We start from the raw sequence: 27715 nt of genomic DNA, 5'->3' as shown, positions 1-27715 counted from the left end.
GAGGAACACAAAGCAACATGAATGAAACACGTAGTCAAGAAAATCGAGGTTTATTTGATCACAATGCATCCCTTCCATTAGATTTTCAAGGCCAATAGCTAATGCCCCCCAAAACACATTAAATTATAGCTCATAATTACAGAAATATTGTAAATATGTACAACAGTTTTAGATGTTTTTCCCTTCAGGAAAAAATATAAATAACACTTCTTGCATCAGTCTCTGCAATTGCATTATTAAATGGTGCTTAAATTTCATACAGTGCTCTGCAAAATCATGAGTGCACTTAAAAAGAAAAGAAAAAGAAAGAAAAAAATCACTGAAAGGTGCATTTAGTTTTAGTTGTACAATGAACAAATGTACACTTAAAATATATGCATTTCCTTTACACGTTTAGCATTAGTGATGGACAAAACAACCCCTTTAAAATACTTGAAAAACTTGTTCCACAAATACAATTATCATCTTTGCAATAACTGGCGCTTTTGTTATTATTTCAAAGGTTTTATAAACACCAGTGCATTACCAATTCAAAATTTGTATTAAAAACAATTTAACACTGGCTTCCGGTCACATGGTGAAAAAAGCAGCAAGAAAATAACAAAACACAATTTAACAGTGGCAAAAGACCCACAAAGAATCTGGATATTTTCACCACACATTCTGATACTAATGATTTTCTGAGAACAGGGGCAAATTCCAGATGTTTTTTGTTCAAAAAGCATTTTTTAATCAGTGACTTAATTATTGTCTAATGTCCAGCTATAGTATAAAACCTATTATTTAGCTTAAACAGCATCATGTACCACTCAATGCTCTCAGTGCTCATTGGCAGCTCTCATATTTCTTTTATTTCTCTCCATTATACTGCAGATAGGATTAGATTTCTCATGCACTTAAAAGTTTTCTCCAGAAGCCTAAAAGGAAATGCTGTAACAATAACTAGTATTGTTGGCCATGTCAGACTCATTAGTTTTCACAATACAAAAAATAATGGATGTTGAAACCTGATGCTCAATTCAAAATCCAAGGCAGAAAAAGGCAGATTTATTAGTTTCTATAATAAATATAAAAAGAAAAAGAAAAAGGGCAAATTCATTAATTATAATAGGGTTAAAGCTAATACAATTAAGGCAAAATAATTAAAGCTGCCTAAATAAAATAAAAAAGGCCCAGCCAAGAGAATGAATTGATCATCCTATCTTCAATAAGTCAGTTGTGCATATAGAATTAACAGGCACGTTGCATAAAAATAATTTAAATATGAACCTCAAATTTACTTACAAATGGGGATCTAACCAGTTTTGGTCATGTGTTTTATGCAATATTAAACTAGATACATTCAAACCCTAAAGACATTTTGTTACCTCATTAAACCAAAAAGGCAATGCACTAAACTAAGAATTGCTGTTATAAATATTGATGATAATAAAGCATGGTATTTTATGGGTGCTGACCAGTTGAATTTGAGCAGAACATGTCAAATGGTTTTTTTCTCAATGGATTGAAGATCAGCATCAATCATTTCTTGTTTAACCTGTTTAAAATATCCTGACAACATTCAGGTTAAAAAGCGTTAATAGCAATCCCAGTGAGAGAATCAAGTACAAAAGTATTTTTTCATAACAAAGTTTGTATGTTTGGCGAGTCTTAGTTTCATTAATTCTCTGCAGAAAGTTACTTCTAATCACTAATAACTTGGAAATAGAGAAAAGTAAAATTTCAAAATAGAAGTGGTGAAATGCACTTAAACTTCCTCTTTTGAGCCCATCGTCTACATTTACAGAGTTTTTTTTTTTCCTGGCTAATGCGCTAAAATGGCGTGAAAAGGACAGAGAAACAGCTTGGACCAAACAATAAATAAGTAAATAAATAAATAAATATCTTACTGGTTTAAAATTTCAATTTTTTTGGATGACGTTGCAGAGGTCAGTTAACAAAGTTACACAATAATACAATACAGTCACTACTGCATTATTGTGTAACAACACCATCAAATACATGTTACATACATTTACTCAGGGATTGCTATGTTCTAAGAATTGATTCAAATAAGCACAAATGACTCTATCATGAGTCAGGTACAAAAGGGTGCACTGGCAGTTGCTCATTATTATTACTTAATGATGATTGTCTTACATAGCAAATCACACCAAGACTAAAGAGCGTTTGCTCATCGTAGGTGCAAAAGCCACTTCTTCATATTCTTTAAACCAGAATTAATAACAGAGGATTCCAAAGAAAAACAGCCGGAATGTTGTAGTGTTGAGGGAAAAAATGTTTTTTACGTGCAATAAGACGCATTGGACCTTAAAAAAGGACAATATTTACTGAATGGAATTGAGGGAAGTTAATAAACTTCCTAAAGAGTCTTGAATGATTTTACTCGCTTGTGTTTGAAATACAATTTGCATTGACTCAGTTTCACTTTCCGTTCAATATAACTGTCAGTCACAGGGATTTTTTTGGTTACAACATCCAATATAGATGTCTACAGAGCATCTGTGTAGTGTATTTGTTCAGATAAAAAGAGTTTGTTCTCTTAACGTACCGCCTTTTCTCTCTGTGGAAACATCCCGGGTGACTCTCTGAATCCACCCATGTATGTCCCATAGCCCTAATCTGTTATTGCGTATTAATCTGAAGCGCATGGTCTGGCCAAGGAAATGGATTGACAGCTTCCTGCTTGGGGAAGAGAATTGGCTGAAAAACGGCTAGAGGATCACGGCTCTGATGGAAGATCTACTGTGGTAGACTTCTTGGGCATTGCCAGAATGCTCTCGGCCTCCTCGTACATCTACAAATAAAAAAGGTTACATGAATGCTTAGTAAAAATAGTGCTGAAAAAAAAAAGCAATTCCATTTACACAACTGGCAGAGAAATTACACACTTCAGCTTTGATTGAAAGACAATTTGTAATGAAAATCACCAATAAAATATCATTATTACAGAAAGAATATCTAGGTTCCACCTTACTTGTGCAATCTAGATTGTTAAAAACAGTCCAGAAAAACAATCCTGTTTGGTCTTTATGGGCTATTGAGACAAAAGTTTCATTATTACCGGAATGAATTGAACATCTTGGAAGAGTTCCTGAATGAAGCGCCGTGAAGCCAGTCTGAACATGCAATGACCCAGCAAGTAAGAAACTTCAGAATACAAGCAGATGTCATCAAACGCATATGGAAACTTCTCTTTAATTCTGCAAGGAAAACAAGTTCATTTGACAGAGAACAGAGAAGAAAAAAAAATCCTATCTCTAACTAAGCTGTACTTTTCTCTCCATTTTCCCCAAGAAAGATTGAACTTCACATTGCCTCATGAAAATAATCAAATCAAATCATGTTCAGCCAAACAGTTACAGCAATCTTTGTGGGGAAATTAATCAGGAAAGCATTTTTGTTAAACTGAAATCCTTGTGGATGAATTGTCTCCTTACGTGAGGAGTCCAGTTTCATTCCCTTTAGTCCCCACTGAAGAGCTCAGGTTGATGACAAGCCGAAGCACCTCCTTCCTCAGAAGAACACGGCAGGCTGGAGCGTCCTCTGGAATGTTTTTCACCCCTGGTAGAAATTGCACAGACAAAAAACAAACTCAACATTTCCAATATAGAGTCTGCTTAAAGGGGTCATGGACTGAGAATTCAAATGTTCCTTGATTCTTTGACAGTAAAGAGTTTGTTATACTATAAAAATACCCTGTAAGTTTCAAAACTCAAAACTTTCTTGTTATTCCAAAAACTGCTTTTATTGAAACCAAGGCCAGCAAACGACAGGATCTAAAAAGTGGAGACTTGTGACGTCACAGGGCAGCTCTGGCCCCACCCACTGGAGCGTTAGTGAACAGTAGGCGCGTTTCCATTACAGATTTGCGCAAAACTTTAGCGATTTTTTTCTAAATGTCGACAAAAAACTATTTCGAAATGACGCCGTTTCCATAAACCAATGTTATGTGACTAAAACTTCATTTTTTCCTCTCGCGATAAGTAAAATTATTCCAAAAACCATGGCAACGGACGTTGGTAGGTTTATGTACTAATCCCAGCCACTGCACTAGCCATTATTATTAACTGAAGGAGAGTATGTGTGTTTCCAAAGCATTAATGGTAAGGAACGACCCTTATTATATCTGTGAGCGGCACATATGAGGTGTTTCTCCCTCATATCTGCTTTGAGGTCTTGATTGTGGCAATTATTTGAGGGTTAGAATCCATTATTCCGTAATTCTTTTGTCTTTTATGAATTTAATAAAGAACTCTGTCTCGTATTCTGTCCAAACATACCACGTCATCTACGTCAGGTGACCTGCAAATGCGCAAAAACGTTCCATTGCAGTTTTGCAAAATATTTCTTTTTTGCAAACAGACTTTTACGATCTGGATCCGCCAGCAACGCCACAAACATGTAAGTAGTCATGTTTATTCTAATGCCTGATCAGTGATTTCTGATGTAATTATTCAAGTTCAGATAGATTATCGCTCAAAATATCGTTCAATACTGTTTATGCATCAGTAAATCAAGCCAGTGACTAAACAATCAACTTCACATTGTTTCTCTTAGTAGGATGAAAATAATCTTATTTAAACTGTAATTAAATTATATAAAGAAAGCAATCAAAGAACGCTCCCTTTCCAATTGTCCAAGCTGTCAATCAAACAGTTTATCTGGACACTTGCCAAAACTCGTTGAAATCAATCATCACAAAATCATGACGCTGTTACAATGTACAGTACAACGAAGCTCTTACAGTATTTACATCGTGTTTGGATTGTTATTTGGTGAAAGCCAGAGGTGTAGGTTCAGAAAGTAAAAGTCCTCCTCAGTAGCTATTGTTCCAATCACCTGGATTTGCTTATTAGCACCGTTTTTCAGCCAGGAGATAGAACTAATTAGTGAAATCAGCTGAATAAATAAATATATGGCAGAACTTTTACTTTCTGACCCCTGGACTTTACACCTCTGGTGAAAGCACTCGTGAGAGTGCCGAAATTGCGTTGCAGTGATAAGATCTTTTCATACGCGATCAACAGACTGTCTGTCATCTGCTCAATGCTCATCACTGCAACCTTTCATGTGATGGGAATAGATCATTATGATCAATACTTTTCACGATTCCTTAATCTCGATAGCTGTAATAGTAAAAACGTAGTAAAAGTTTTAGAGAGAGTTCCACATGTAATACTAGCTATTTCATATGCAAACATGTCAGCCAATCACAGCAGTCTGATTTGAACGCACAACAGAGCGTTCAAATCAGAGGTTAAAATCAGGCTTGGAAAAATGCCTTTTATTTATAATATATGACAAGTTTTGATGTTAAAATCATACTAACATTATAAGGGCACCCCAGGAAACATTATAAAATATTAAAATAATCCAGTCCATGACCCCTTTAAGATTGAATTTCTCATCTGACACTTGCAAAAATTTCTCACCAAGAACAAGCTCTGTGCTGCGTGTGCTTCCACCAGAGCCCTGAGAGACAGCGTCGCTGCAGCCAGACACTCCTGAGAACTTCGACTGAGGCATGACTTCCAGGTTGTGTATGGACTGGTTGCACCATTCCGTGAATGGAGCATCGGGATAGTCTAAAACAGGGTTGAGGGTGTATAAGAACATGAAGAAACCATATAAATAAAAAAATTACTAATATATGGTAACCAGATGACCATGATTACAATGAATAATGGGACATGTCTCGTAAAATCACATCTGGTCACCCGTATACACACCTATATTGGCGCTTTTCCACTGCATAGTACGGCTCGGTACGGTTCGACTCGGCGTGGAACGGTTCGGCTCGCTTTGCTTTTCCACTGCGTGGTACGACTCGACTCGTTACGGCACAGTTCGGCTCGCAGTGGGTGGGACTGATCGTTATAGTTGCCGTCTATACTACCATGAGTAGGGCCAGAGCCCGTCTACGGAGAGCCTGCCCACTCCCTATTAAGCTCTATTGTACCGAATTTTGGTTGTAGTTCCACCAGAGTTCCACTGGGGGTGCTCGCCATGAGTGCAAAATGAATGGGAGTCTATGGGGCTAGACAGCTAAATTTGTCTCTTTCACCCGATTGCCGTTGAGAAATCTCAGATCTGATTGTAGATTTTGCAAGTTCAACATGGGTTTTAGGTCGAAAGTTGAATGAAAGAGTACTTATGTACTTTTGATTTCTTACAGGTTGAGTTGTTGTTGCCCATAACACGCTAGCATTCTGCTAATGAACGCTGATTGGTCAGTGAAGGACTGATTACGACCAGAGATACAGCTTGATGGCATCGTGTCATCCGCAGCGGGACCAGAAACAAACTAAACAAAAACTCTTCTAGCACATGTATTTACCTGTGTCAGCTGTGTGGTCGATGCCTCGAGTGAAAAGAAAGTGCAGAACGCGAACGCACCAAAGTGACTGAAGGATTGCCGTTAAGCAGTATCTCTGGTCGTACATGTGTATGACGTCATTGACACTTCAAAAGACTTTTTAAAGCATATAAGTGACTCAAAAAAATCTAACAGCCAGCAATGTGTAATTTATTTGCATTTCCTTTCGAATACAACATAAAAATTACTAGACAAAAAATTATATCCTGAGAAAAGTGGATTTTTATTGGTACAGCGCCATAGACCTCCATTCATTCTGCACTCGTCCTGTGAGCGCCCTCATATGGAATCAGTGAGGAACTGCAACCAGTTCAGAAGCCGGAAGTTTACTGAGAGTGAAACTTCTCGCCATATTAGACATTCTCTGTAGGGATGGGGAAATGAAGCCTCATGAATCACTGAAGCTTTCCCCTGACTGTTCCGGGAAAAGATTCAAAGCTTCGAGAGTGTCGAGAACAGCGCCGAGAACAGTGCCATCTGGTGCTTATTTAAAATAAAGCAGCCAGAAGCCTGTGTTAGAAGCTCTGGCAAATGAAGCAACCACAACACACTCCATAGTTTCAATGTTATGTGTACAAATAAAAACCTTACATGTTTGTGTTTGATTTGTTAATTAAATAAATTCATTTTCCCATTAAAGTGTGAAAATAAAATATAATAGCTTATAAGCTTATGATTCAATAAGATTTAATGTAGGCCTACTCTCTCTCTCTCCACACACACACACACACACACACACAATGAATATGGACATTGTCTGATAGGATCATCTGTTATTAAATGTCAATATCAATAATTTTAAATATCAACCAGACTGAGGCAACAATGACTCGAATACGATCTGAAGTTCGAGCCTTCTGACACCCAAAGCGAAACGCGCATGTGACTGGACAGAAAGTGAGGCTTCGTTAGTCATCGATCACGTGACTCTAGTAAACCAATTCACGCCTCGATAAGGGGCTTCACTATAAATTGTGTCGCTTATGTGATACGCACATCGAAGCTTCAGTGTCATATGTAACATCACTAATTCTCTGATGACATCATATTAAATGCGAATTTTTCATTCCGTGTTTCCCCATCCACTCCTCGGCAGCTGACGTGAGGAACGTCTGCACCTCGTCCACTGACCACGATTCAGCCATTTCTTTTTTGTTTATAATCTTTTTTTGAAGCAAATACTTTAAAAACAGGTTGGCTGTGGTCTACTGGCTATTTAAATCTAGAGGGTTTAGTGTCTCGTGTTGTAAATACAATGACGCTGGTAGAGATGATTCTGTCTGACCAATCAGTGATCTGCAGTGTTTTCACGTCACATTTTAGTATCGGTACGGTACGCTTGGAACCTCAACAGAGGTGGTACCATTTAAAGCGGCCGAAGCGAGCCGTACCGTACCGTACCATGCAGTGGAAATGCGCCAGTAGTGAGCCGTACTGAACCGAGCCGTACCGTACCATGCAGTGGAAATGCGCCAAAGCGTGCAGTACCGAACCGAGCCGTACCTTACCATGCAGTGGAAAAGTGCCATTAGTGGTTAGTGAGGTACCAAAATGAGGTTGTCTATTTCCTATATTCATTAGGATAAACTACAGGAACAGGAACATAACAAAACCTGCAGCTTACCTGTGCGGCTTTGTGCGGGAGTGTTTGAATTGCAGCCAAGCACACATAGCCCTGCACAGTAAAGGCAGTTCTCCTCATTGTGCTCCTGCAGGCCAGTCTCCTCTGCACCCAGCAGCTGATGCTGGTCCGCACGGCTCACTGCAATCAGCTCTGTGATGCTAAGCTGAGACCGCAGAACAGAGTGTCTGGATCCTTCGTTGGAACCTGAGAAAAGAACAGCATTAAGTAGCTGAAAGAATAGTGAAGCACTAATGCTATGGGACTAGTATACAGACTAATAAGGAGCTGATTAAACAACATAACCATTCTTGTCTTTACCATCTGCATCTCCCAAGAAGAACTTTGCTGATCGGTCCTCTGATGGTGGACTCGTCCTCTTCTGGAAGTATGGTATGTCTTTAATCTAGGTAGCAACCAAAAACAAGGAAAGCAAGTTTCAGATACGAGTTTAAAAGGTATTTTTGTATAGTTACATCCTTCTCGGATGATCCTGTCCTTTTGCACGTGGTCAAAGTATGCACATGACATGGCTATACGCTTGAACTTGCAGACTTCACTTTGAGACAGTTTGACCGAGACATATTTAAAAGGCATGTGTGAACACCAATTTCCCCCAGTAGAAAAAACTGGGATCGGATAACCAGAGATAGATTTTAGTACCAGGTGTAAACAGGATCATAGAGTAGTTAGTGACCTGGAACATGCTGTTGATGTCCATTGGCAGAGCAAGGCCAATGTAGTCATCGGAGTTGCCATATGTGGCACTGGACACCATGGAGCGCACTGAGGAGGAGCGCTGCAGGGAGGTCTGACTGATAGGGCTCAGAAGATCCTCTTTATCCAGGGATGCAAAACTCAGGGCCTTGAGAAACCTGTACTCATACAGAGGGGAAGAAATTAGAGAGAGGCGCAACATTGGCAGAGAGAACGGTAAGAAAGGAGGTTTGGACATTTCGGAAACTACTTGTACTGATTCTGCAATAACGCAGTCTTGCTAGCAGATGATTGGTAGGTTTGTGGGAACAGGTAGGTTTTGTGGGAACAGTTTGGTGAAGTGTATTCACATTTCAGAAAGTGAGCAGCTGTTTGTCATTAACTGCATCATGCAAGTACTGTAGGTCAAAAACTTCTACATGCTTCTTGGAACAAATGCGGGAATGCAACTAGTGTGGGAATCTGTCTGACCAATTAGTCGGTTCACATCAGCAAACTACTTGAGGGAATTCTGCAACAATGGAGACATAGGTTAGAAAGTCTTTTTAGAACTACAATCAATGAGGAATGAAGAGAGTTTAATTTGTCCTACTGTGGGAAGGTCATTTTAAGGACTGAGGAGTCATGGTTGAAGAGAATTGGGTTAAGGTATGGGCTGTGGGATTGCTAATGTGAAATGGAAAAAAGGGGGCAAAGTACGATGAAAAAGAAGCCAAAAAGGCTAGGTTTTTGAATTGTAAAGCCTTGTTTATACTTTTGCCTTGCACCGCACCGCAATCGTCCACTGACTGCATGCGCACTTCAGAGGGGTTTATAGTCAACACGGTCACTGAAACGACAGGGAGCATATTGGAGAAAAAATCCTCTAAACCATCAAAAAAAGTAGCGTAGTAGTAGAAGTTTGGCTGAACAACGTCAGATCATATTGTCAAACTTCAATCTAGGTTTTGTCTTTGTAAAACATTTCTTGGAAAGATTTAAAGATTGTTTTAGAAGGAATGTTGAAACGTATATCATTTCATATTTTTTATTTTAAAGACATAAAATATATAAGCTTCCTTTAAGTAACATCATTTTTGCATAAAAGCTCTAAAAACATGTTAAGGAACATATAGCAGTTTTGCAATTTATATACGTTTTTTTATTTCTTGCAATACCAATTTTTAATGTTCTAATGGGACTGAATAATAAAAACATATAATAAGGTTTTGGTTATTTTTGGAATCAGCATCCAATAGAACAAATATGTCTAAGGTATATTTAACACATCACTAAATAATAAATAAAATATACAAAATTTAAAGTAGTGTAGGGAATTCATGTAAATGCATCTATAATATTCTTTGAAATGCTTACATACTTCCATATATACTGCTTTAGTAATGTATAAATAGCATGTGATGTTATAAGTTCTTGCCACATTTTTCCAGCAAATGTTGGCTTGAAATTGTTCATTGCTGAATACGTGCTACGTGCACTGTTCGCTGAAGTTACAAAAAATGGCATGCACAACGTGACGCGAAATGGGTTCTAGCGAAGTCAATACCAACTTTGGCAAACTCAACGATGACATAATTTGTGTCGTGCGGAGAGTATAAACCAGGCTTAAAAGTGGACGCTCAAACAGAAAAAGAGGAACGTTAGCGCTGGGGATGGTCCACGCACCGTGGAAGCAGTGATCTGCGATGGGGCTTGCTCGAACCTTGGCCCAGACATCTGAAGCGCTTTTTAGTAAACCTGAGAGGGACCATCAGAAACAGATCACATTATTTCCAGAGGGGAGCAGTGATTTTAAATGGGCTTTTGGGGGTGCCGTTTCCCTATTACATGGATGGTAACACAACAACATTAATGGGGAATTCTAGTGCTCATTTTTTGTCTGATTAACACAGATATTTCTAGAATTGATAACATTATGATCCTACCAGGCTGATATTCTTCACAGCCGCATCACAAAAAGGAACAATATAAAAGAAGTCTAAAAAAATGACTTCTGCTGTCATGTCTTTAGTCCTAATGATTTCTCTGAGAAATTTTCAAGTCATCACACCTAGACACTTTGGAGCAGGACGATAACGTCTGTGGATGAATTCCGTGAATGTTGTGTGACATAAGTGGTGTAAAGTCTAAAACTGCAAGCGAAAGAAACAGTAAGAGAAAGGTGACGTAATGACAGAAAAGTGGAAAAGTTTGACAACATCTCAGGGTCCATCTGCTTTACCTGCGTGGTGTGAGTCTGGAGTCCAGGCTGCCAGTTTTCATGGTGATGGCATCAGTGAAGAGCACGTCTTTGGCAGGCGAGGAGAGCGCCTCGCTATGAGAAAGGGAGGGATGGATGCGCTGTTGCTGCAATCGTTTGAGGGTAGCGTAGCCTAGTGCATCCCGAGGGCTGGTGTACATGAAGCTACAGTCAGTCAGGCTTGAGATGGTCGTGACAGAGGGCGATTTAAGAGACTGAGCCCTGCGGGGTAAAGTATGAGAAGAACCCGGGGGCATCAGCAGTACTGAGTTTGATTTGGATAGGGGCAGGTGGTTGGACTGGGGCGTGAGAGAGTTAAGTGTTTTGATAGTTTGAGTGCTAATGACCGTATTGAGGCTAACGCAGTCCGTGTCAATGGTGGAAGAGTCCACGCCACCCACAGTCTCTCGGGATGGGCTGGAACTCATGGAGCTGATGCCGCTGGTGGTCGTGTCCGTGTTGAAACTCTGGCTACGGCTTTTAAACTGAGACCCGCCCCCAGAGGTTGAGCCATCACCGGCCAGCCTTTCCCGACTGGTCTGCTCTCGGTTGGCATCTCCAACCCCTGAGCTCCGTTCTGCAGTTCTGTTCTGACGTACCTCCGGCTCCCCAATACTAGATGTACTGCCCTGAGTGTCCGAAGTTTTGCTGCCCACAAAAGAGGTCTCCAGACTAATGCTTGGGCTTTTCGGCAGATGTCCGTCGGTAAATACAGGACTGAAAACATCTCCCTGACCTGGAGAGAATATAGAGGGCTCCGTGACCGTGCGTATCCTCCTGAGGCCTCCTAGCGTGGTCTCACCATGGAGTTTACTGCTGCTGCCAGTGCCTTTGGGGTCACTGGTACTGCGGACTTTCTTTCCAGAGAGGGAAATGAGGAAGCGGTTTCGGACAAGTCGGCTGGAGGCCAATATGGTGAAGGGGCTGCGGTCCTTTAGGAGTTTGGGCCTGAAGTACAGTGGCTGGTCCTCTGAAAGCTCAGAGCTTTCCAACTTATCATCATCCAGGATGTACATGCCTGAAAAGTATGTAATTTAGGCCATTTTACTTTCAGATGTTTTTAAAAGGAACCACTGAATACATTTTCACAGTGTGTGCACAAGTACAGTGTGTGGTTTCTCCCCTTTACCAGTTTCTATGTGAGTCAGAATTACTGACTGAGCTTAGTCATCTAAACCCAGTCTAGAGGGTAGAGGGTAGATAATGATTTGTGGCTTTCTAAGCCTTGCTAAGATGTATTTGGAGCACCTCTGTGTATAAATGCAGGCCCAACCATTCCATTAAGTAGAAAAAGATAGCTTTTATAGCTCAATCTGGCATATTAAGATAAGAAAGTGCAATCTAATTTGCAATCTCAAACTGCAAGTTCTAATTTGTTGACGCCTACAAGTCTGGGAATGTCTTTAAAGATATTTCTAACGAATTACGATCTAACGAAGTAAATCACTCCAACATTCAAAAAATAATTTCTAAAAAATAAATAAAAATCACATCACGAGCAGTCAATCTGTACCAAGTTTCCAATCAAATTCAGCGAAAAGCAGACTAAAAGTCAGCGTCAAAATTAAATCACGCATGTGAAAGAAATGACACAACTTTGCTCTTAAGACAAGAACAGGAAGGAAGAAGCAATTTTGTGGCACAAATGATTACAAAGCGTTAGTGGTGCTAGGAAAGCACCATGTGTGTTATGTGCAATACTGTTTTGCTACATTAAACTAACTACATTTTCAATATAGTTGAAATAAAGAGTGAATAAAAATCTAAAAACGAAATCATGTCTAAAGACATCTTTCCGACAACATAATCCAGGTGGATTCTAAGCTAACACTAATGATAAATATGAGATAAACATGCTTGAAATAAGCAGATATGGAGCCCATCTGAAATGTGGTTAAACCACAGTGTTGCACTAAAGATATTAGTCATGGATGAGTGGATGGGAGCAGCACTCACTAGGCTGAGTGGAGTCACTCTCGCTGTTGTGTCTAGAACTGGTGGACTCAGAGTTCAGGCTAAGGGTGCTGGGTGCTGAAGACAGGTGGATGAGGGGTTGCTGTTGTTGTTGCTGCTGCTGTAGGTTCTGGTGCTGCTCCACCTCATCCGGCACCACAGGCCAAAGTTGTCTGCGATTGTGCCTGACTGCATCCCAACCATGCAGTTTGAGCAGCTCACAGCCCTGCTTAGTTTTAGAAATGAGTCCCAGAACATAAAGACACGTCCTGAGAGAAAAAAAAGAGGCAAAGATTGTGAGAGTAAGGCAAAAAAGAAACAAAAAGACTAGCATGTGTGTAAGATGCAAGATTGCCAAATAGTAGGGGAGGAAGAATGACAATGAAAAAGTCACATCCCCCCCCACAAAAAAAAAAAAACAACTCTTGTGATGGTTTCTAAGAAAGTCATTTTGAAACTATGGAAGTATCTGGAAGGGTCCACTGTTAACTTTCGGTTACCTCATGTCTACTCACCCAGATGGGTAAGCTGTGCAATAGCTTCACTTTATTGCATAATCACAAGCGAGCAACAAGTGAATGTTGCAATTCCAGTGTCTAATTTTGTATATTTCACTTCTGATAAATATACCGCTTTTTTGGAAGACACTGCAATTTCAGATCAGATGCACACCCTAAATCCAAAATTGTGCATCTGACTTTAATGCCATTTCTTAATTTTGCCATTATTGGCAATATGCAGCCAGACATATCCAGTAATCAAGAATACATACCCCCTAATAGACAGAACCTCACAGTCATGGGCAAGAGCGACGATATCTGGAATCACATTCTCTTCCTGTAAGAGGTTCAGTCCCCAGTTAGACGTGCCAATGTTTCCCTGGAAGTAAACAGAGTGAGTTTAGACTATAATATTACTAATGCCACTGAAAATTATTACAACAAAGACAATAGTGAAAACAAGCTTCAACATGTCTTATTCTCACAAGACAAATACCAAAACCTCTCTCTCACTCACACACACACACACGCTGGGTTTCTATGCTTTATGGGGACTTTCCATAGACGTAATGATTTTTGCACATTATACATTTTATACACTTATTTCTTGACATTTGGTCCCTACGTTGTGTAGGGTTTACCAGGACCACACATACACACACAGCAGCTCACCAGGGCCCAAAGAGCAGCTTTAAGCTGTTTGATCCCCTCCCATTTGTCCAGAGCTGGGCAGCGCACTGTGTAGCTCAGATCTGAAACTACATTCTGTCGGAGAGAGAAAAGGCATTATATGAAGAAATGTGTCAGTCACCATCAGAGCCTGGAATAAATAATAAAAAAAAAAAACACATACCTGAGCTTCCAGCAAATGACAGCCTGTCTTATCATGTACAAGTTGCCCATACAAATGCACAGGAAGAAAAACATTTGGTCTTTGTAACCTGTAAGAAAACTATTTTAGAGGCTGACGAAGTTATGGATGACATCCTTTTAAATCATGATATGAACTACTGATAAATTGAAAAGAATAAAGTTCCTAGGAAAACCTTTGGTTGCTCCGTCGCACGTAGTTATCCCCATCCACTGGTTTACGGTAAGTAGTGAGTGCTTCATTTAGCTGTTCCTCTATGAGGTCCACATACTTGAGGTTGTACTCCTTCAGGGGAACAAAAGTAATTTGACAGAATGGTTAAAGTAAGCTTGAGTTTGAATACTTTATTCTAATTCAAGTACACTATAAATCTATGAACAAATCATAAATCTCATGTAGAATTTTTTTTTTTTTATCTAACAATCCAACACACTTTAAATAGTGCAGAACAATAGTAAAGATACAGTACCTTCTGCCACTTTTCCAGCTGTTTAGTGACATATCCCCTCTCATTTAGATAGGAGAACCCTTTTGGAATGGACAAGAACCTGGAAATGGATGCCACATCATCAGATGAAAAGAAGCAGTTAATTTCTTATGCAAAATAGACCCTTTTCAATATTACTGTAAGCCAATTAAACATAAATATTTAGACACAATGTGCTTCAGAAGATTAAAGTGGAACAATACAATAAATAATGCATTGACCAATGATATTTTTAGGAATTTCTTTACAATCTCTTTGTGTTTGGTCAAAGATGCTATATTTGAGATACTGATTACTGAAGACACTGACGATTTGAAGAATCGTGTTTTTTCTAAGACACAAAGACTTGTGTCTTCATCTGAGTGCCCATCATTTTACATACTTTTCTGACAAATTCTACTAATTTAGGTGTACATCTTTTATGTGGAACAAATATGTAGTGCACATTTAAAGTCAGACCTCTGGGTTATATAGTGTAGTTATACAGGGAATATTCTGAGCTTTACCGTAGCAGCAACAGCACACCCTTGTCTCCCAGGTGAGTTAGTGCTGGCTTCATCTGAATCAGAGCATGTAGGTTTGCCTAAGACGACATGATCATAAGAAAACAGCAGTCATGAAAATAGTCGTGTATCACAAGCCATGATACTGTATAACTGTCCATCATTGATATTCTGGCACAGAACTTCTTGCATATGCTGGTTGTTTACAGATCTTCATGACAGATTTATGGAGCAAAGCTACACTGGCACAGCACAATCAAATCACACAAGTGTCTCCAACAATCCACGTTTGATCATTTTACCAAGGTCAGCCTCAGCTAAACACAACTTTCTGCCAAGTTGAACTCCTCATGTAAATGTAACATCCTCCCTTAGGGGTTAATAGTCTTCACCTTATCCTCGCAGGCCTCATCCAGTATGTCCAAAGCCTCCACCGAGATGGCCTTGTTGCGGTCATGTAGCTGAGTCACCAGCAGTTCAATACCCCAGTTGCTGAAGAACTCTACGTTAGCTCGGAGTAACACCCGCAGATGCTTGGTGGCGTACAGCCTGCAGTTCTGTGCCAAAACGTTGAAGAATTATATTACTGATCCATAGGAGAAAGCTTTTACCAGCATGCTTTGCTAAGCAAAGCTGGGTTGAAATGTATGGCACTAAGACAAACACACTCAAAGTGTCAAAGAGTAGTAGGTCTGTTTCTTACGTCAGTGGCAGCAGTGAGGATCTTTGAGAGGATGACTCGAGCTAAACCATCCCGGCTGTAGTCCAGTGTGGAAATGATCAGCTTCAGAAGATGGTCCTGGTTCTTCAGGGAGCACAAGTTCAGCAGGCTGTCAAAACAACAAAGAAAGAAGAATATTAATTCAAAAAGGGTAATATTGGCAGATATATTGTATATCCCTAGTTTGCTATAAATCGTTTCTGATAAGTCCTAGGCTAACCATTGGAAGACACTGCGCTTCTCAAGCATCTTAACACCCTGCGGGTGGGCTGAGAGGGTGCCGAGGAAGAGGAAGTAGTGCTGGCTGACGGTGGTGAGGAGGCCGTTGCTCTGCAGACTACGATCTGGTTTCAGCCCAGAGGATGAGGACAGCCAATGCACAATGTCCTTCACCAGGTCCTCAAGATATCCCTGCCCATCCTGAGAAAACACCAATGTGGAAAATGAACGTTAAGCTCAAAATTCTGTCATCTATCATCATATCATTCTTTCTTCTGTGAAACACAAAAGGATAAATTAGAAGGAAGAAAGTTATATAGGTTTAGTACAACTTGATAGTGAGTAAATAATGGGTGATAATAGGCTCAATTCTTTGATAACTTTTTTTTTCTCACTTCATCTGACTCCAGCAGGAACTCGATGAACTGACAGCCCACCACCGTTAATTGCCTGGCCTTGCTGTGGTCCAGCTCCAGGCTAGCATACAGCTTGCTGCTAGGCTTGTAGAAGAACAGCAGCCTTCGCACAAACCTGAGTAAGAAATTTACAGCAATGAATGGTGGACGAAAAAGTATTAAGAAGATTTCTAAGATTAGTAAACCAAACTTACTTGTGCATCTGCTCATCTTTGTTGTTTCGAAGGTTGACATTTGGCCACTGCAGCAATGATTAGAAACAAATTAGAAGAGATACCACACTGCATTTTTACATTTCATTAAGAAAACGTGAGTGATGCTTTTTGGTAAGTTGACAAAATATAATATACTACCACTCAAAGGTTTGAAAATTCTTTTTCGAATAAATGCTGTGTTGTATATTCATAAAAAAAAAAAAAGGTAATTAGGCACAAAACAGCATTTTAGAATGGTTTCTGAAGGACCATGTGACACTGGAGTAATGACTGCTGAAATATTTGCCATCACAGGAATAAATTACATTTTAAAATATATTAAAATAGAAAATAGGTTATTTTAAATTGTAATAATGTTTTACAATATTACTGTATTTTATTTCTGGGAGACTTCTTTAAAAGAACATTTTACAAAATCTTATCAACCCCAAACTTTTGAATGATCATGAACATTTAAAATCACAAATTGTGGTTCATGGCTATGATCTAATCATAATATGTATAATATAAAAATAAAATAACAAAAAATATAATATTTACAAAAATGGAGGATGAGACCTTTAATATGCCCCACCAATTTAATCAACAAGAGGAAGAAAATGGCTTAAATGGTTAAAAAAACATAATTTAATCCAAAATCTCATACCTTGAGTATGGTACTGATCAGGACCCAATTCCATTCCAAATTCTGTTTATGATTAAGTATCTGACTGTCTCTGAGGTTCATCATCAAGGCCTCTTCCGTGTCCTAAAGAACACAACAAATGTGCAGATCACACCCCAAGCTAAACATTTCCAAGAAATGCTGTCACTAGCACATACCTTAATGACAAAAATGTCCCTCTGGGGCCTGAGGTGCTGGTCCCGACCGCAATGAGCAGCTAGTGATTTGCGAATAATTTGGTCCAAGTAAAGACTATTGGGTTTGGGGCCTTGCTTCTTCTTCTCATGAAAGCGCTTCAAGTAATTGATCGCAGCACTGGCCCGCCTAAGAAACAACCCCATCAAACCACAGAAATAATAATCACGTAACTCTGACACTGTACTATTTGTGCTGTCGGCTATGAAGGACAAGACAGCTAACTCACAGTCTTTTCTCCTGAGGAATGTCAAAAGAAGCAGCCATGTTCATAAGTGTGGGCAGGCAGTGCAGGTGGTGACTATGAGAGTGAGGGAGAATGGTGTTTGCCTGAAAATAAAATGAAGTTCACTCAAGGTCATTTGAGGTATAGTACAAGATTAAGCTGTATTTGGTGTTACTTTCATTCATTTCAGTAATACCATATGCAGGAGTTCTCCTAAGAGGATGGTTGCACGCACTGAAATGCTATCATCACTGCTAGTGATCACTTCAACCAGGCCCTGGAAGAAAAGAAAAAAACAACATTATGACTTCAGAAGCCTTGCAACAAGTGCAACATGGACTACTTTCAGGGGTTTTTGTTTAGTCCTTTTTGGAGCTTGACAGTCTCTGGTTATATATGCTTGTATTGTTAACATATGCTTGTATTGCATGGAAAAGAGCAGCATGAACATTGTTCAAAATATCTCCTTATGTGTTACATGTCAGAAATTAAGTTAAGACATTAGGGTGAATAAATAATGACTGATAAAATGGACTACTGCTTTAAAAGCCTCTTTTCTTCAAGAACGTTCACAAAGATGGTGCCTTTTCAAATGCTATATTACCTCTAGAAGTCCACAGTGGATGAAAGCAGAAAGTAGCAAGGCGAGATAGTTATCCATCAAATCAGGTCTGGGTGGACACAAAGAACACAAACACGTGTCAAGACTTTGAAGTTGCATGCATACAAAGCTATGAGGCTTCATTAGTTAGCTCAGTTTCAGGCTTAGTTAAGCCCAGCAAATGCTCTTACCTGGAGCGTGCCCTATGTGGAAGTATTATTTTAGCTTCTGATGCTACAAAGCCATCTGACAGTCTCCAGCTGTCCTGAAACCTACTGGGGTCTGAATAGGGGACATAGGAGATTGTTTCTGTCAATGTGAGTTGACTTCAGATGTGGTTGATGTCTGGAAATGAATATGTTAATCAGTGTGAGCAGACAGCAGTAGCACTCACCCACACTGAGAAGAGCTTCTAGAAAATCTTGTGTCACCACGGGAACAGGGAGTCTGAATATATCATACATCACTTCCAGCAGACCTCGCTGAGAAGAGAGTGATAAAGTACCTCATAATGAGTCTTAGATAAATGTGTACATATCATTGTATAACATATAGGGCTTATTATTATTATTATTTTTGTTATAATAAATACCAGTAATTTGATTATTATAATTATATTATAATATAGGGCATCAAAATATTTAATTGTGATACATCTTATTTTTTAATCTCATAATTTTTTATGCATTCAATTCTCAGAACACTAAATAAGCCTTTGAGTAACTATCAAGTTTCAGCAAAATGTGTGGAAAATTTCTACCAACAGTGTTCTTTACTTGCACTTGTATATTAAAAACACACATTATGCACCTTATTTAGTGTTGTAACTTTTGAAATAAAAGGAAATGGCTGTTTGTTTGTGTACTGCAAGTACTGCAACTGTAAATGTGTACTGTAAGCTTTATAATTATATCCTTTGTCATACCCTCACTTCCATATTTGGTATACACAGCAGACCAATGAGAGACTGGATTCCAGAGTTGCCTGACTTGCAGAGATTAATGATGCCTGGAAGTGCAGTGGGACAAAACAACAGGTTCAGTCTAAGCAGCAATAAACAAACTCCTACTGCAATGAGGTGCACTCATGAGGAAATTCCATTTAAAAGATGCATGATGTATTACAATATTAATGCACTCATAAGCTGGCTTCTTTGGTAATCTTTTTTGATGCATCCTTCTAAGATATGCATTGTTGCACAAATAACCTTAATAAAGTATTGATTGAAAACTGGGCCCATTAGAAGTGCATTCATTTATTTTCAATAGTTCTTAATTAAACTAACGGCAGCATAGACAATGTGAAAAATGGGGCCCTGGCAATAACTAATTGTATGTTTGACATATTCTATGAAAGATATTGAGATATGTTTACCTGACCAAGAGCGAAGCGAAGCAACAATTGACATCTTACTGGCCAGAAATCGAGCCTCCCTGTCTTCTCTGTAGAGACAAATACCACACATCTATACATGCAGCCAATACAAGTTGCATGCTTGCCTTTCCAATGGGAAATTCTTCTTTAAGGAAGACCTTAAAACAGCACACTCACTTTAGTTGACTTTCTGCTGTGTCTGGATTGTGTCTGTAGTGAAAGTCTGTGTAAGGTGCCAGGATTTGCTGAAAAAAGTAAATAAAGCTTTAATGAACAACTTTTAAATGGTTTTACATAATTTAGAACATACATATAATCATATTATCCGTAAAGATAAAGACAAATTAACCAGACTAAAGGAATAAGAAAATATAACAGTAATAATAATATTATTTAATTATTAGTAATGAATGAATAGTAATTAAAACAATTATATAAAAAAATAAAATAATGATTCTGATGGGATGATTGTTGAAGACAGTTGGATACCTCTAGCTCCACATCAGAGCGAACGTATTGCCGTGTATGTGGGTGATTGAGCAGGTGCAAGATGGTGGTGATCAGAGCCTCATTGATTCGACTGAGCTGACAGTCGATTACATTCTTCAGGATGGTGCTGAGACCGCCCCTTTTGGCCACAATCTCAGGGTTCTCCAGTGCTGCACGCACAAACATGGACATGCGTGAGGTCAACATCTGCGTTCACAGATTGATACATTACAGAGCGTTCTCTAATCAGTGTGTGAACCCACCAAGTTCACAGATAATGGCGATGCAGGCCCGAACCATACGGTCCCGCTCCTGCGGTCCATCATTACCCACGGCAATTAGAGAGTTTGCGACTGAGCTTGGGAAGAGCAGGGCGTTCACAGTGATCATCTGGAAAATCGTTGTAAAACACAGATACTTCCATCAATGACAAAAAGAACACACTGAACGGCATGAAAACAAATGGGCGAGTGTACATTGTGAGAACATAATTTGGATCATTTTTGTTTGAGTGGAACATAATGCAACTATTCTGATTCAGAAGGTTTTGATTCAAATAGGTTCAATTCAAATTCAGATTGCAAATCAAATATCAAATCAGTATAAAAAAGAAAAGAAAAGAAATTATGGAAATTTTTCCATAATGGAATGAACGCAACTAAACATTCCTGATGACACTTAGTGTTCAGATCTCACCTTTCTCACCAATCTGAGAGCTTGTGTGCGTTCCACCTCGTTACTCTGCTGGATGTCAATGCACCTGCAGGTTAAAAGGTCAACGTTACACTAACCAGTCAACAGTAAAATGCACCTCAAACCCTAATCACATCCTTTTCCTACTGAAGATCTGACATGCTGGATGTTCAGACAGGACAGAGCGAGAGCCGAACCTAAAGGCTCAGTAATACACCTACAGTGGGATACAGAGGAAACAGCACACAACGCTTCAAAATGACCTTAACCGGATGTGACTAGCTCTTCACATGAACTCCTCTCTCTCACACACACACAGAATGAGAAACTAACAAGAGATGATCCACAATTCACCATACATTAGCATCAAGTCTTGTTTTTGATGGAAACAGCCCTTATCCCACAATCCCTAGCTCAGACTTGAACTAAACCGCTCAAATGACCGGCCTGCGCACAGTGCTATGAAAACACGTCATACAGACCTGGCAATCAAGTAATCCACCTGGAGACGCAGTACTTTCTGAAGGATATTACTGTCTCTGATGAGGTAGCGGAGAGAACGCAAGCCAGCTGCCCGCACCTCCTTAGCCTCATTGAGCAGAGCCAACCTGAGGCTGTCAAAGAAACAGAAGAGACCACATTGAGGCTGCATTGAAACTGGAGTAATGTCACATATGTAAGGGTTAATGCCCGAAGAGGTGTCCATTATCAGGTTTTAATGGACGACGGCGAGGCGTGAACCGTCCGACGCGCAGCCTCCGCCGAAGTCCATTAAAACCTGATAATGGACACCTCGAAGGGCATTAACCCGCTTATACCATGGTTACTTACGAAAGAAAGAAATATTTAATCAATTAATAATACTTTAATGTGTTTTAGAGTAAAAATCGTGAGGGTTTTTATTTATTAAGTCGAGCGCACTATTTAATATCTCCCGTATACAGGCGTTGCCAAGCAACATAGCCACAGCGACCCGACCGCAGCAGTTGATCAGTGAGTTTGAGCCAGCGCAATCATTTAGTACTGTCATCAGGCAAATTGACTGGACGCCTTTCCTAGGTGTCCATTATCACTTTTTAACGGACACCCTGCAGCCAATCAGAATCGAGTATTCACCCAGACCATGGTATAATTCAGAGTAAAACATATCATTCACTGAGAAATAATGTTTTATATATTTAATATTCTGCTGAGGCAGACGTGGTGACTCACATGTGTTATTACAGAGGAGGAAAAAGTCATTTCATTTAAATTAAACATTACAAAAACAAATCTAGCATCCTCTGATTAATCATGCACAGGAGCGTTTATTAAGAAAATAAATATGGTTGATTTTATGCGCTGCCAGGACACACGGGGGATGGTGGGGGAGTCCCCTTTAAAAAAAAAATCCTCATGCTCATCAAGCCTGCATTTATTCGTTTAAACAGTAATATTCTGAAATATGATTCCAATTAAAATAACTCTTTTCCATTTGAATATATTTTTTGGTGTAATTTATTCCTGTAATGGTAAAGTTGAATTTTCAGCAGCCATTACTCCAGTCTTCAGTGTTACATGATGCTAAATGGCTGCTCAAGAAACATTTATTATTTTCAATGTTAAAAAAAAAACAGTTGTGCTGCAAAATATTTTTGTGGAAACTGTGATGCACAAAAGAACAGCATTTATTTAGAAATCTTTTGTAACATACCACACCTTCGATCCTCTATGACTCACCATATGATCATTTCTTCAAAGGTAAAACCAAACTTTTCCTCGGAGTGCCCGACATTGCAGAGCAGCTGTATTGGAGACACAAACAAGCACTTATTTATTTTGCTTGGCAACAAATAGAGACATTGATGACTCTACTTGTACTCAAATATGCAAATAATTGTTGGAACACTGCAGGGTTTTTCACACAGAGCAAAAACAAGCTTATGCTCAAACAGTTGGAGGGTATGTTTTTTTTTCATCCGCAGGTGATTTATACAACTGATAGCATTTTTGTCGTGATAAAACCTGTCAGACCGGAGGAGCTCATGATCAACTGATGAATTATGACAAATGCTACCAATGAGCTGATAATTCATGAGCTGAATCAGTATGAACAGAGATTTCCTGTAAAGGTTACCAAATATGTGGAGAGAAAAAACAGTGTCTGCCGCCTGTGACAGTTCAATTAGAAACTAAATAACAAATTCTACAGTCATGGGATGGAAAAACCACATGACACGTAATAGTAATAGTTATGCCACAGAGCCATCAAAAGTGTTACGGTCTCTTCTTAAGCCCATTATTAGACTGGCAAGCACCTCACACCTTCAGTCTTGTACTGGTTCTGTGCAGAATATCACAACTTGAAAGATCAGGAAAAGATCATGTTTGTGCTGTTGCCCTTCCCCTGTTTATGTTCAAATGCAAAACTGATCCAGATACAGCACTGCAGTAATATGAGGCTTTGAGAGCATCTGAGATTTGGTTAATTGCTCAGGTCTGCTCAGATTCTTTTATTTTAGGCCAGATCCTGTAAGTGTGGGGCAGAAAAGCCCTCAGGCCTCGACTGGCGGAAGCCATAAAGTACTGTTTACTCCATTTCACCAAACACCGGTAAGTATTCACATGCAGGACTCCTGTGTTGTAATACTAAACAGATGTACCAGATTGGAGAGGCTGCTATGCATAAGGGATAGATTTTCAACTAGTTTTCCAAAAACCGAATAGTTAATTTGAAACTTTTAAGTCACCAGCATTCTTCAAAATATCTTCTTTATGTTCTAAAGAAGAAAGTCATACATGATAGGAACGACATGAGGGTGACTAAATGAGACAGAATTTTCATTTTGAGTGAACTATCCCATTAATGATAGTGAACTAAACATTAAAACCCGTCATATGTAGTTTTCATCTCCCTACAATGCATGTCCTGCAGTATCAGAGTGAGAAAACTGTCTGATAAGTTGGGATTTAGGCAGTTAAAGTCAGCATGAAATGAAAGTTGCGGTAGTCTTCTCTTCCCTATTTTGAAATGGCTTCAGCAATGAGAAAACGGGACTGGATTTCATCCTTCGGGAATTGATTGGATCGTAGGGAATTACTAACTAAATTGAGGCAGATCTGAATGCCAGTTTGCAGTCATTTGTGGAAGATATTTAGTCCCACCCTCCGTCGAGGCATTGGTCATGAAGAGAATATCAATAAATCATATCCAATAAACACTTCCAAAAAATTCTGATTTCATTTTGAATTCATTGTGACTTTAACAACATTTATCCCAGCATTCCCTGTTCCACTGAAATTCCGGATCCACTTTTGAGATGACAAACCTTGATGAAGTTGTTCAGGTGGCCAAGTTTGCGCATATTCGAGACTCCCTGCTGTTTGGCCACATTCTGGAGGATCTCTCGCATGTTCTCAGAAGGGTCTAGAAGAAAAAGATGACAAGAGCTGTGAGTTGTTGTGAGGTCATCAGGAAGACAGAGATGGGAACAGAGACATTACGCTCTGCCTGGAACAGCAAGATCAAAGTAATCCACACCATTTCCACTATTGGTGTTTTTGGGAGTGAATCAAACACAGTATAGTAACATAAGAGAAAGCACACAAAAGCATATAAGATTCAAACAATAACCAGACAAGCACGTTACAATACAAACATCTCACAAATGAACAGCTTCTCATAAATAACACCCTCTGCTTAGTTTTGTAAGGTCTTGTAACATGCAGATCAAGATCCAGTGAAATGTCCACCAAACTGTGTGGATAGAACAAACTATGTAGCTAATATAATAACAGGTTTTGATAAATTTGTCACAGGAATATCTAAAAAGAAGACTGACCAATTCAGAGTAAGTCTGTGAGAATTCAAATATTTCAGTCTCACTCTTAATATTTCTTTTTCCACCAAACTCTAAACTATGGCCAAAAAAAAAGTAAAGAAAAAAAAAGTAATGGAAAGTAGTCTTTTCTCTAGTGGTTGATTTTCTCTCATATTAGTTTACATTTCCATTACATTTATTCATTTAGCAGACGCTTTTATCCAAAGCGACTTACAAATGAGAACAATAGAAGCAGTTAAACTAACAGTAGGACAACAATATGCAAGTGCTGTGTCCCTTCTCAGTTTAATCTAACACTGTACATGTACTTTTTTCTTTTTATAAATAGATATAGAATAGAAGAGAAAGTGTTAGTATTAATGGATCAAGTGTTGCCAAATTAATACTAACACTTTCTCATCTATTCTATATCTATTTAAAAAAAAAAGTAATAAAAAAAAAAGTACATGTACTGCGTCTTCAGACGTTTCTTGAAAATGGCCACGGACTCAGCAGCTCTGGTTGAGTTAGGCAGATCATTCCACCAGCAGGGAACAGTCAACTATAGAACCTATGGACCTATATAAGAAACTTATAGTTAAGAAGTATAATAAATCTAAACATTTTTAATTCTTTTACTTTGTGTAAAGCCATCTTACATAAAATACAGACAATCAAAGGCACTAATAACACAGCACTTTTGTTTTTACGTCTTATTTCCCCCAGCAGTCACACAGGACATCTGTTCAGTCATCTGTACCGAAACAAAACAAAATCGCCAACCAGAGACCAAAAACAGGTCTTGTCTAAATACAGGTACACCACCTTCTAATTCAGCAAGGAGGCATTCAATTGATCAAAAGTGACAGTAAAGACATTTATAAGTTACAAAAAGATTTCCATTTCAAATAAATTAACTCTGTTTTGAATTGAGGACTTTATATTCATCAAAGAACCCTGAAGAAATATTAAGCAGCACTGACAATGTAGTAAAGGCTGCTGACAAAAAAAAAAAAAAATATATATATATATATATATATATATATATATATATATATATATATATATATTACTGTTTTTAGTGTAAATTTGATCAAATAAATGCAGCCCTGAAGAGAGCATAAGAGACTACTTTCAAAACCAACAAAATAATCGACACCAAACTTGCCAACTGTAGTGAATGTCAATGGGAACTCAAGATGGAAACCAACAGACAGTGCAGTGTTGCTGGAATACGATTACTGGATTAATACGGTTCGATTCAGCTCAGAAACTGAGGCAACCTTTTTTGGGGCAAGTTCAAAAAAAAAATCTAGCCAGCATAGCAATAACAACTTATCCCCGGAAGCGGGGCTTCATCCAGAAAAGGCCTTCCACACAGAGGTCATTTGGGAAAAACAGCCTCAGGGTAAACCTATCAGCAAAGACAGCACACAATCATGAGCAGCAACAGCTAATGAGCTACTTTCCCCCACAGAAACACTCAAATACCAAGCAAAACCAAAGTTATTTTGGTATATTTAGTAATACTCTTCACAACATATATATACATTTTGTCCATTCAAAATTTAACCCAAACAATGGTGCTTTGAAAGAGGAATACTGTATAAAACAGACCCATAATAATCTTATTACTAAATAAAAACTAAGATATTACGTGCACAAGAAATAAATAAAAAACAATAGCCTATGTACATCAAGCTGTGGCAAGATTTCGATTTGTCTGTTGAGCTGTACGGTGAGAAACCAGAAGCAGCCTGATCTATCAAGATCAGAATTATTTCACCAGAATGAATACATTAAAAGGTAAGAATTTACAACAAGATCCATTTAGTTAACAATAGTTATGCATTAACTAACAACAATACATATGTTACAATATTTATTTAATCTTTTTTTTAATGTTAATTAATTAAAATAGAACTGTTCCTTGCTGTAGCGCATGTTATCTCAAGTCCATTAAATGATATTAACAGATACAACTTTTGATTTTAATAATGCATTAAATAGTACATGTTGATATTAACATTAACTTAGAGAGTAATAAATGCTTTAGAAGCATTCCCATTGTTATAATTATTGCAATATATCTGACGTCAGCTTACGTATTATTTATAAGTGAGTTTTGCATGCTTTCTGCAGCACTGTGTTTTGCTCTGTACAGTCTTTGGACCCTACAGCCCTGCAATGTTGGACATGAATAAGACATGTGTGATATTCACATATCATGCATTCTTTATATAACAATAAAAACATTAGAAACCTCTAACACCATCTGTTTTTCTCTGTATTTAATACCAATATAAAAGAGCATGCATTGGATATGGATGTGTGTGATGCTGTTGTCTTAGTTTAAGGCTGTGTCTCTAAACCTAGTGCCGCAAGCATTTTTGGGCATCATAGGCGGGTTTGGGACGCGGGAGGCTGACATTCCAAACAAGCCTATGATGCCCAGAAATGCTGTCTAGGTGGGGAGTTCACAAGGTTCATCTGACTTACCTCTTGTGAGATCGAGCGGTACATTTTCCTCCCCACTGTCATTCCGACCTGTTTATGTAAGACAAAATAAGACACTGAGAAAAGGACGCTTGGGGCAAGTGTAGCTGAAGAAGACTGCATCATATTATCCTGAAGCATCTGTCAAGGGGCCGAGCAGAGTCTGCTTAATCTCACCTCGCATCCGTATACTTCGGATAGGACGGCCTCGGATGCTGACCGCCATCTTTTCCAGACACATTCACAACACCGGAAACCTCGAGGAATATCGCGAGACCCGGACCTGAGCAGACTGTTGCGTCCATAGATATATACATAGATGCCTCAAGTCCGTAA

General features: G+C 38.8%; 1 protein-coding gene across 1 annotated transcript; it reads right to left on the bottom strand.

The window, feature by feature from the left end:
* Positions 1-35: 35 nt before the first annotated feature.
* On the bottom strand, positions 36-27625 carry rictorb (RPTOR independent companion of MTOR, complex 2b). The gene is made up of 38 exons (XM_081390289.1): positions 27557-27625; positions 27383-27430; positions 24392-24489; positions 22803-22867; positions 21566-21697; positions 21087-21150; positions 20654-20780; positions 20391-20560; positions 20079-20146; positions 19902-19969; positions 19453-19535; positions 18922-19009; positions 18719-18809; positions 18531-18597; positions 18123-18203; positions 17930-18030; positions 17664-17829; positions 17488-17589; positions 16821-16867; positions 16606-16741; positions 16212-16411; positions 15974-16100; positions 15663-15827; positions 15274-15350; positions 14750-14828; positions 14456-14565; positions 14263-14350; positions 14082-14174; positions 13682-13788; positions 12913-13178; positions 10939-11974; positions 8698-8875; positions 8322-8406; positions 8004-8207; positions 5436-5588; positions 3441-3564; positions 3065-3203; positions 36-2797 (listed from the first exon to the last, which is right to left on the bottom strand). The coding sequence occupies exons 1-38, from the start codon at positions 27618-27620 to the stop codon at positions 2723-2725; spliced, it is 5172 nt and encodes a 1723-aa protein (XP_081246415.1). The 5' UTR covers positions 27621-27625; the 3' UTR covers positions 36-2722.
* Between the last annotated feature and the right edge of the window lie 90 nt (positions 27626-27715).

The sequence above is a fragment of the Scardinius erythrophthalmus genome, assembly GCF_964197995.2.
Source record: "Scardinius erythrophthalmus genome assembly, chromosome: 17".
Classification (NCBI taxonomy): Eukaryota; Metazoa; Chordata; class Actinopteri; order Cypriniformes; family Leuciscidae; genus Scardinius; species Scardinius erythrophthalmus.
Note: the sequence above shows the minus strand (reverse complement) of the source record. Positions and strands in the feature narration are given on the sequence as shown.

Coding starts and splice junctions, on each gene's coding strand:
- rictorb (XM_081390289.1), bottom strand. CDS start 27,620: ATGTGTCTGGAAAAGATGGCGGTCAGCATCCGAGGCCGTCCTATCCGA. Junction 27,431..27,556: donor CCGAAGTATACGGATGCGAG/GTGAGATTAAGC, acceptor TTACATAAACAG/GTCGGAATGACAGTGGGGAG. Junction 20,781..21,086: donor CTCTCAGATTGGTGAGAAAG/GTGAGATCTGAA, acceptor ACGATTTTCCAG/ATGATCACTGTGAACGCCCT.